This window comes from Rhamphochromis sp. 'chilingali' (assembly GCF_963969265.1).
Source record: "Rhamphochromis sp. 'chilingali' genome assembly, chromosome: 17".
In the NCBI taxonomy this organism is placed as follows: domain Eukaryota; kingdom Metazoa; phylum Chordata; class Actinopteri; order Cichliformes; family Cichlidae; genus Rhamphochromis; species Rhamphochromis sp. 'chilingali'.
Genome location: NC_137944.1, coordinates 34,587,655 through 34,598,651, shown reverse-complemented (window position 1 = coordinate 34,598,651; position 10,997 = coordinate 34,587,655). Strand labels below are relative to the sequence as shown.

Below are 10,997 nucleotides of genomic sequence, written 5' to 3'. Positions count from 1 at the left end.
ATAAAAACCTGGTGCAGCCGTCGTCTCTCAGGATCAGCAGTATTGGGCTGCTTCACTCACTCTGTGATTCAATGACACCGACTTCATTACCTCCAACTCCTCCTTCAGTGCAGAGAGAAACATCTCTGGACCTCTGAGTGATTTTGATACCAGGGATTCGCCCCCTGCTGGCCAATGAAAGAAACGCAGGCACTTCCACTTTGGCTTCACTTTTCAATCACAGAAAATAGATCCATGTTTTACACAGTTGATTCATATTTCTGTTTTCCTCAAAGTATTCACAGCAGTGCAGTGAAAGCATGCAGTTTGTTCTGCATGTTGTATTAAGGAAAGATCACAGAGCGACCAAAATAGCAACGAATACAACTCATAACACGTGAAATAACAACGTCTCGCCTGATGGTGACAGTACTAGAAACACGAGGATCACAGCAGCATCATGATGGACCGACTGAGAGATGATCTAATATGAAGTAACACATCTAATCTTGGACAGTTTAACAGTTTGTTTCTTTAAAGTGCAGCAGAAATAAATCTGTAAGTGACAAAGTGACTTTTCCTTTAATCTGAGCTGTGAACGTGTGTTTGTGAAAAATGAAGTTCTTCTTGTTCCAATGCTTTAATAGTTGATCTCAGTGACTTTACAAATATAAAAACTGAACTGCGTTCTGCACGGAGGAGTTTGTGGTTTGTCTTTCTTTGCTACTTCCTTGAAGCTTCTTCCTGTACAAAAGCAGGAAGAAGGCTGGCCAGAGTGACAGCAGTGTGCGGACAGGATGTCACTGTAGTACTGCACACCTGTTAGAGTACAGCTTAAACTCCTGCTCAGCGTCTCCATCCTCTCACGATGTCCTCAGATATTTATGCTGAACCAGATCTATCAAAGAAGGTGAGATACAGCAGAAAGGAGGACGGAGCAGAGTGGGAGCAGAGGGAGGTGGATATCTACGAGAGTGCAGATGCAGGAGGAAGTGAGTGAACCGTAATAACATTTCATTTCTGGTTTGTTACAGTTAAGTTTTCACAAACTGCCATCAAACATCAAACTTTTTACCTGACTCGCTGTTTCCTGTGATGTACGATTATTTCCTCTTACTGACTTTGAAACAGACGCTCTGCACAGAAAACAGATTTGGACACTTTAAAGGGACCAAGGAGGCTCTTTTACTCCCTGACTTGTATATTTAAATGTGATATTGTTACATTTTCATTTGTAAAAATAAACAGTGAATCGTGGATAACAGCCCAGATTCAAAGATATCCTGAAGTACATGCTGCTTTACAAACGCGTGAGCAGTGCAGAGAGGAAGGCTGTGGGCGAGCGTTTGGATGCTGTTTCTAACCCAGTTACACAAATATCATCTACCTGGTCCTTTAAATGGAAGCTGCAATATCAGGAAATACATCAGTTCTAAAGCACACGTGTGTCAAATTTTTACCATGAAAATGAGAGAAAAATGCATTTAAAGACATGAGAACATTTCTGAATATGTGTCGTAGATAAAGGCACCAGTGTATGCTGACAGTAGGTTAAAGATACAGTATATTTAACTAATATATGATCTCATCCATAACCCCGTTCTGTTGCTGTAGTCACGTAAAGCGTTTGGACACTTGAGGGTTAAACACAATGCGGATGTCATATTTTGGTGTCTGACTCTTGTGGAGATGAGCTCATGAAACCACAGGTCTATTAAAGACAGAGAGACAGGAAATAACAAACAGCTCTACCACCTGAGCCAGAGCCAGGTGGTAGAGCTGATCAGCTGATAGGAAGGTTGGTGGTTCGATCCCCTCCAGTATGCATGTCAAATATCCTTGGGCAAGATACTAACCCCAAGTTACCCTCCGATGTGTTCATCAGAGTGTGAATGTAGTTTAGTTTGCACTTGTGTTTAGAAGTGCTTGTATGAGTGGGTGTGAATGGGTGAATGAGGCATGCTGTATCAGCACTTTGAGTACTCTGGGAGAGTAGAAGAGTGCTGTATAAGAATCGGTCCATTTACCAAACCAACATCCACACTGCTTTCTAACAGGACCACAGACTCTGAATCCTCCTTCAGTCCTGAAGGGCTCTTTCAGATGTGCTACACTGGGTCTAAGAGTGCTGTGCCTCCTGATGTTAGCTGGGATCATCATCCTGTCCATATGCTGTAAGATAAGATACAACCTCTGAACTTCTCCTGCAAATGAATGTATGACTGATACTGAATCCCAGCAGCCAACAAACATGCAGCTTCACAACCAGAACGTGTCCTTCTGCCACAGCAAATACAGGAAGTACCTGATCACATGGAAACACCTTTGATATGAGGAAGTGTTGAAGCCTCAGAGCAGCTTTGACTGAATGTAAAAAGACATATTTTCAGTGAGAACAGGCACATGTCACATGAGTCAGAATCTATTCTTTCAAAGCATGTAGATAACATCTCTGACTACAGGTGTAGAAATGCTGTTTGACTCTTCACCTTCTTCCTCCACACTGAAGCACAATTATTCTGAATCTTGTCAGTGGTTTTTGTTCACAGTTGATACGTATTTAGCTCATCAGATTTCCTGTAGTTCTAACACCTCCACCCACAGGACATGTTAAAGAGCAATGGCTGCAAGTTTCTGACTTATTGATATTTGACAAAGCAGAGGAAGAAGATTATTTCTGTTCAACGTTTCACTCATTTTATTTTATTTTATTTTGCTTTCACTGAAATATTTCAGATGCTTTGAACAAGAGTGAATTCAACAAACTTCACTTCAAACACAATAAACTGAACCACAGTTACAACGAGCTACAGACTGAACATCAAGGTAGGAAAGTATTTAAAATTAACAAGAAAATACTAATGTCAGATAAAATTTATATTTACATTTTTTAACATGTTTTTTTCTACAGAGACAAAACGACTCAACAGTCAGCTACAGGAAGAAGTGAAGAAGCTGAAGGAGAAGATAGAAGGTAATAAAGTTTGAATAACTGATAGAAAACATCAGTGTTACACAGTGATAACCTGATTGTGTCTTTGTTTTGAATCCTACATGTTTGATGCTGTGTAACAGTTTCTCTGTATAAATGTAAGTTTCAGTTCATTATGAATAAGAGAGAAAACCTGAGTTTAAATGAAGCATTTACAGGGAAAATGACAGGAACCAAAGATTAATGTGATACAACAGGACACAAAGTCTGTCTTTAAAACATGTGTTTGACTTTAAGAGAAGTGTCCTGATCGATGGAGGAGATTTGGAAGCAGCTGTTACTTTAAATCCACTGAGAAGAAAACTTGGTCTGAGAGTCAAAACCACTGTAAGACCAAAGGAGCTGATCTGGTGATGATAAACAGCAAAGAGGAACAGGTGGGTGTGTTTGTTCATATCTGTGTGATCTTTGATGGAGCTGACAGTCATCTGTTACTTGTGTCTGTGACCTGCTGTCAGTCTGTGACCTGCTTCCTGTCTCCACTCTGATGGATTTCTTGGATTCTCCTTTTTTGTTGCAGACACATTCAAACGTAAAGTTTTTACACATTTGACAAACATTTAATTTACACAGAAATGTTATAAAATGAGAGAAATCCTCATAATCCAGATTATTTTTCTGATTCAATCCAACTGAATCAAATGATTTGTTAACACTGATTCCACTGCAACACTGACTGAGCTACAGGAGGAGCTGATATTCATTGATTCTTTGGCTCTTTCTGATTTCTGCACAATGGAAGAAAAGTTTCATCACAGTTATTCTTCCTTCAGACATGTTCACAAGATGATGTCACTACAACAGAAGTGCTGAATTATGACTGGAGACAATATTTGTGTCTCTTCTCAAACAGGAATTTGTCAGTAATTTCAGAGGACACTCTTGGATTGGTCTGAGAGCCAACCAGACATCAGGAGGATATAAATGGGAATGGGTGGACGGATCAGCGCTGACAGAAACGTGAGACATTAGTTTGTTTCTATTCCAGAGTTATTATTTAGAAGTGAAACACTGATGTTTTGGAAGATAGATCAGCAATACATGAGTTGAGCTATTTTCCAACAGCCCCACAAACTGAATGTAAAGAAAAGCAGAAATCCTCCTTTGAATGAACAGCTGTGCTTGAACTCTCTTCATCTGCAGTCTGTGATGACGTTCAGTTACAACAAGTCAGTTTGAAGGAATCAGGATTGAAACATGTTCAAAGCAGCGACCGACACATTTCACTTTGTTCAATTTGTCTTCATGTTTTTGTGCTGTAATGTTTCTTTTCTCACAGAACAAAAAGTGTTTCAGAGAATTCCTGTCTCTTCTTCTTTGGTGTTTGTAAAACTTCAGAACATATGAAGGAAGAAGCTTCAGTAAATATGACCTGATAGACACACATTTCAAAGTGATGTCTGTAAACAGCTGACAAAACAGTTTCAAACAGCAGAAAGTCAGCTCTGACTTCTTTTTATTCTCCATTTTTACAGCAGGAAGATTTCATATTCATCAAAGCTTGAAAGCTGTTTTAGTGTGCATGATGATTCTCAGAGAAAAGTCTAAAGGAGGGAAAGTGGGCGAGAAACCTGGGAAAGAAATACAGCAAATATTGGAAATATTCCAAAAGAGACGCATATTTATATGAATGTGACAATAGTTATGAGTTTAGTCCAGTTTCATATCAGATTTGATCTCTCTGACAGGTTCTGGGCAGAAGGACCGCAAGAGCCATCGTCAGATGACCAAGCAGTTTACTGTAGTTATGACGGGAAATGCAATCTGTACGTTTCTTATGAATCAAAGACCTTCATCTGTGAGAAATGAGTTTGGTGCTTTGATGTAAATGTTTGAATAATCCAACCAAAGACACCTCACTATGAAATGTCCTGCATGAGCCTCAGACTCAGCTTACAGTCTTTACTTGTTCATTCTGCATCATATATTGATTACATATATTGTCCCTCTGTGCTCTGTGCTGTACAGTAAGGTTGGAAGTCATCCACACAAAACCTTGAAGTACTTCATTACTCTGTAGTTCCAGCAAATTGTTCTAATAAAAGTCAAAGTGCAGCTTGTCTTTACTTTGCTTTACTTGGTTTATTCATCAGCCTGTTGGTCCTAAAACTTCAGTAAATGTCTTCTTCAGTTTCTCTCAAACAGCTGAAAGTTGCTGCTTCTTACTTTTAGCTACAAATCAGGAACCAAGAGACTGAAACCAGCACAAATTCAGTTTGTCAAACTTACAACGTGTGAATAAGTGAAGATGAATCCGTTTAAAACAACTTTCCTTCTTCTTCTTCACTTACATCAAAACACAACTTTACCTTCCTGCTTAGTTTGCAGCGAGCTGCCTGCACAGCGTTAACACACTGAAGGTCAAAGTTCATTTCAGCATGGCAGAAAGGAAAAGTCCAGAAACAACAACCCTCACAGTGGACACGGTTAAAGTCTGTTGATGACTCTGAACGTGACTCGGGTCTTTTTGTAATGTGGGCCTTAGTCGTCTTCATGAATCAGACAGTTTCAGAGCCAGTTTCCATGTGACACACTTCCTGCTTTGGACCCTTTACCTGCAGCCTGTATGTGTCCACATGTGATTGGTGCAAAGCTTTTAACTAATGACCACAGACCCTGGTTGTGTTTCGCTTCAGATGATTTTCAGCATTTCATTGAATTCTAACTGCATCAAAGACATTTCAGCGTTTCAATTCATCAAAATGACTTCAGATCTTGTTGCATGCTGTTAGTTTCTCTGCTGGTAAACTCGAAATAACTGAAGTTCACACTGACGCCATATTTCCTGCATCAGAAACATTCGCTCATTACTAACATTATATATTGTGTGATGACAGCAGCTTCTGAGAAAGCTATTTTTAAGTTGCTGCTGCTAAGTTCAAGCTCAGTGTCTGTGCATTATGACAAACATTTCAAATACATTTGTGTCTTTGCTTGTATTGGTGTACAAGTATCTATGTATTAATGCATGTAATGGAAAAGTTTTCCAAATAAATGGAGAAAAGTATTTAAGCTGTCTGTGTTTGTGCTTTATTCTGCTGTTCGTTTCTGACTCGTTCACATTTGTAATTAATCACAACGGCATCAATGAAATCTCAGTAATTAAACTGATAAATCTGAACTTCAGGTCTTGTTGAAATCTGTTTGTTTGTCTGTTTCCAACTGGAGACGGTGACAGTGACAGAGCGAACCTCTGCAACGCCGTGACGCCCCGTTAGCTTAGTTCACACCGACGTCATATTTCCTGTGTCACAAACTCTTCTTCTCTCTTCTCATTCTGTGGACTTACAACATGTAGAAACTCATGAAAGCAGCATCTAACAAAGGCATTGATGTGCATGTTGCTGCTGCTGAGTTCAGCCTCAGTGTCTCTGAGATATTCAGACAGGAAATGTTCAGAATGTTCTGGAAGTGTTTTAATGACTTTTTGAAGTCTTTGTTGTGTTCGTGGTTTGTTCTGCTGTTTCTGACTCGTTCACATTTGTCATCAATTAAAACTGCATCAGTCAAAGTTTTGCATTTGAAGTGAACTGAACTTCAGATCTTGTTGGATGCTGTTAGTGCTCATAAATAACTCAGCGTTTCACACATCATGACGTGACAGGAAAACTGTGGCTCTCTTCTGGTTTGACTTCCTGGATATTTTCAGTTCAAAGCTGCCTGACTCAAAGAAACAGGCAGACAGTGACGGACGGTCAAATATCTTCTTAGCTTAAGATGTCGACACAAACTCAAGGTGTCCATGACTCCAGGGTGAAATACAGCAGAGGGACCCATGAGGATGGAAGAGGAAGAGAGCAAATCGAGGTGGAGATGTTAGACGATGGAGAGCAGAACCCTGCTGGTGGATTACAAGAAGCTGGTAAGTAGGAACGAACTAAAAATACAAACTACAGATAATAAAAGGGAGGAAGAAGAAGGAGCTCCAGAGCCCCTCATTAGTGCTCCATGAATGGACTCTTTGTGTATTTTCTCTGTAGATGAACACACCCAGAGAAAGCTTCCAGCTGTGGACAGCAGCTGTTTCAGAGCGTTTGAAGTGACCCTGGGAGTGCTGTATCTGCTGATTCTGGCTGGAATCTTAACACGCTGTGAGCAACTTTATTTATCATGTTAGATTTGTGATTTTTTAACATTTTAAGGGAAATTATTTGATGTTGTTGACCTGATTCTGTTCACTTCCTGTTCTCTCTTCATGTTACAGTTAGAAACAATCACTCTGCAGAGTTTTCTTATATATGTTACACTACTGCTGAAATATGTTCACTACCTACAGACTGGTTACAAATGTGCTGGGGCCCAGCTAACTGATGAGATCTACACTAAAGTAAATTAACTTAATACAAGGCTGTCGAGGCTATCGAGGCTATCGTGGCTCAAGAGTTAGGAGTTTGCCTTGTAATCGGAAGGTTGCCAGTTCGAGCCCTGGCTTGGACAGTCTTGGTTGTTGTGTCCTTGGGCAAGACACTTCCCTCTGGTGGTCAGAGGGCCTGGTGGCGCTAGTATCCGGCAGCCTCACCTCTGTCAGTGCGCCCCAGGGTGGCTGTGGCTTCAATGTAGCTGCCATCACCAGTGTGCGAATGTGTGTGTGAATGACTGGTTGTGTAAAGCGCTTTGGGGTCCTTAGGGACTAGTAAAGCGCTATACAAATACAGGCCATTTACCATAACCCTTTAACGTTAGTAGGGATGGGTATCGGTTGGGTTTTATCCGATACCAGTACCAAACTGGTACTTTTGAAACCGGTGCTTAAACGGTGCTTAAAGAATGGAGAACACAAAATATGTCCAAAAACCTCTCATGTTTAACTGTTTCCCTCTTTTTCTTTGGTCATCCTTTTTGGCCAGGGTGAAGGGAGTATCTGCCATCAAACAAGAAGACAGCCGCATGTAGCTATGATGATGTTTGCTAGTTCACCTTACATGCATTAATGTAATAACGTGGTTAGCCTACTCAACGTAAATTACACACGAACAACATTAAGCTACTCACGCAGAGAAGAACGGCTGCTGCTGCATCATCATCCTCATCATTTCTGCTACACTGGCAGGGCTAGGGGCCAGGACTCTCCTCTTCGGGTTCTTGGGGGATGTTGCTAACTCCGGGTCCGATAACAGGCACCACACCCGCAGTAGATGTGCACGGTGTGAGCTCTCGCAGCAAGTGTCATGGTCCTGGGTCATTTTGGCCCAGCGTTTTGTGTTTCCTTGAAGTTCATTTTTGTGCTTTGTGTTTATTCTGATTTTGTATTGGTTTAGGGTTGAACCTGTAGTTTGGTGTGTGTATTCAGCCCTACCTGTGTCTGTCCTTGGTGCTCTGTTCATGTCCCCGTGTTGTGTTGTAAATCAGTCTGTGTGTTCCTGCTTTACTTTGAAGGCTCATGTTCTGGATTTCCTATTCTATTTTGAAGGTCTGTGTCTGTTGTCATTGTGTTCAGCTTGTGTCCTCCGGTCCTCATGTGTATTAGGTTCAGCTGTTCTTCCCTCCTGTGTGTGATTACCTGATTACCTTGTGTGTGTATATTTAGTGGGTGTCGGTCTGTGTTCATTGTCGGCTCGTCTGCATTCATCCGTCTACCTCTGCGTTCTATGGTGTTCCTGTCTCTGCGTCTCTCTGCCCCGCACCCCTTTTGTATGGTCTCAGGTTTGTCACTTAGTTTCTCCCAGTTTAGGTTTCCGTTTGTAAAGTACTCATACCTCGTTGCCTGTTTTTGTCACCACCACCTTTGTAAATAAAACATCACTCGTATCATCAGTTTGCTGCATCTTGGGTCCTCCTTTTCCTCCACACCACACGGCTCCCTCCGCCAGCCGTGACAGTACGAGCCGACCAAACATGGACCCAGCAGCATCCGCACCTTCCCAGGAGTTTCGGGAGGAATTAATTGACTCCGTTTCAAGGTTGGTCAACCTATGGCTCGAGCATGAGGGGGAAGAGTGTCTCCGCGCTGTAGAAGCCAGGCTACAGCAGCTCATCTCTGCTCACTCCTGGCTGCTCGGCTCTCTTCACCCGCTCGCACAGGACTTCATTCTTCATGAACTGCACCTTCACCCTCCAGCTGCTACCGCTTCCCAACCCAGCCCGCCGGAGGTTTTGCCCGGCCCGCCGGAGGTTTTGCCCGGCCCGCCGGAGGTTTTGCCCGGGAGGAAGCGACGATCGCGCCGTCGGCGCGTCTCCACACAGCCGGGGAATAGGACTTCGGTACTGCCGGCTGTGGTGAGTGGGAAAGACGCGCCATCTGTTTCGCCAGCTCGTATGACTGTTTATTCCGGGGCTGTGTTTGTTGAGTCAGCTGCCCAGCAGTCGCTAACTCAGTTAGCCGCTCACTCGTCACCTCCATTACAGTCACAGCCAGACCTATTAGACACTATGTTACAGTCCATAGCCCAGTCAATAGCTCAGTTGGTAGAAGACTCATCAGCCTTATTATCAGCTCAGCCGTCATCTTCACCTACTCCTCCGATACTTCAAGTTAAGTCCATCCAACCTGAAAAGAATTATTTTTCACCTGTTCATGTCAAGCAGAGAGACACACCACATAATGCAGTAGTCAGTCCCCAACAGCTGGCCAGTACAGAGACTGTCACGCACTCCAGGGCCTCCCCAGAGGCTGGGTTCCAGCCCCCAGCCGACTCGGGACCCCTGGAGGTTAAGAAGCCAGCTGAGGACTGCACCGGACTATCGCTGCCTGAGCTGAGTCACTGCTCTGTGCAGCCGCAGTCCGCTTTGTGTTCGCCAGAGGCCCGTGTGCCTGCTGGTTCCGACCTGTCCCTGCCAGAGGCCCGTGCGCCTGCTGGTTCCGACCTGTCCCTGCCAGAGGCCCGTGTGCCTGCTGGTTCTGTTGCGTCCCTGCCAGAGGTCTCCGTGCCTGCTGGTTCTGTTGCGTCCCTGCCAGAGGCCCGCGTGCCTGCTGGTTCTGTTGCGTTCCTGCCAGAGGCCCGTGTGCCTGCTGGTTCTGTTCTGTGTGTGCCAGGGGCTCCAGTGCCCACTGGGTCTGAGACTGTTTTTGCTGGGGGGCCCGAGGAGCCCGTCCAGCCACCAGCTGCAGTCTCATCACCAGCTGCAGTCTCATCACCAGCTGCAGTCTCATCACCCTCGCCTGCTGCGGCCTCAGAGTCTTCGGCCTCGCCTGGTCCGGTTTCAGCATCTGCTTTGGCTTCATCCGGTCCAGCCTCTGCATCCTCATCATCTTCGTCTGGTCCGGCCTCTGCATCCTCATCATCTTCGTCTGGTCCGGCCTCTGCATCCTCATCATCTTCGTCTGGTCCGGCCTCTGCACCCTCCTCGTCTGGTCCGGCCTCTGCACCCTCCTCGTCTGGTCCGGCCTCTGCACCCTCCTCGTCTGGTCCGGCCTTCGTGTCGTCGTCCACGCCTGGTCCGGCCTTCGTGTCGTCGTCCACGCCTGGTCCGGCCTCCGTGTCGTCATCCACGCCGCCGCCTGGTCCGGCCTCGGCTCCGCCTTCGTCTGATCCTGCGGTTGCCACACCGCCGTCGGAGCCAGCTCGACCCGTTCTGCCTCGCCTCTGCCGGCCGTTTTCCGGGCCTCTAAGATGGCATCACGGCCTTCGGGGGCGGCCTCCGGAAAGAGTTCGTCGCCGCCGCTGGCATCGCGGCCGTCCTCCGGACCTGCTCGGTGGCCACCACTACCTTCCAAGTGGTCGGCCTCCAGAATTGTTTGCCCGTCGCCGCCGTTGCCGTGTGCACGGTCGGTCCCCAGAACTGTTTGCCCGTTGCCGTGTGCACGGTCGGTCCCCAGAACTGTTTGCCCGTCGCCGCCGTTGCCGTGTGCACGGTCGGCCCCCTGAACTGCCTCCACTCCGCCACCGCTGCCTTCCGCTCGGTCGGCTTTTGGATCTGTGTCAGCCTCCGGGCCGGCCTCCTGAACTGTGTTTTGTCCTTGTGCTCCGGCATGTGTGTTTGTTTTGGACAGGTCACTTGGTTCGCTGGGGCTTGTTTTTGTTCGGTGTTGGTCCCTCCGTCCTGGGCCCCCGCCGCCCGCCCTGGGTTGGTCATCTGTTTTTGTTTT

At 45.2% G+C, this 10,997-nt stretch overlaps 1 protein-coding gene across 1 annotated transcript; it reads left to right on the top strand.

The window, feature by feature from the left end:
• The first annotated feature begins 799 nt into the window (after positions 1–799).
• On the top strand, positions 800–5,769 carry LOC308384716 (uncharacterized protein). Its single transcript, XM_080863305.1, has 7 exons — positions 800–971; positions 2,037–2,153; positions 2,716–2,805; positions 2,891–2,953; positions 3,209–3,348; positions 3,825–3,931; positions 4,660–5,769. The coding sequence occupies exons 1-7, from the start codon at positions 848–850 to the stop codon at positions 4,778–4,780; spliced, it is 762 nt and encodes a 253-aa protein (XP_080719431.1). The 5' UTR covers positions 800–847; the 3' UTR covers positions 4,781–5,769.
• Positions 5,770–10,997: the final 5,228 nt, after the last annotated feature.

Coding starts and splice junctions, on each gene's coding strand:
- LOC308384716 (XM_080863305.1), top strand. CDS start 848: ATGTCCTCAGATATTTATGCTGAACCAGATCTATCAAAGAAGGTGAGA. Junction 972..2,036: donor GAGTGCAGATGCAGGAGGAA/GTGAGTGAACCG, acceptor GCTTTCTAACAG/GACCACAGACTCTGAATCCT. Junction 2,806..2,890: donor GCTACAGACTGAACATCAAG/GTAGGAAAGTAT, acceptor TTTTTTCTACAG/AGACAAAACGACTCAACAGT.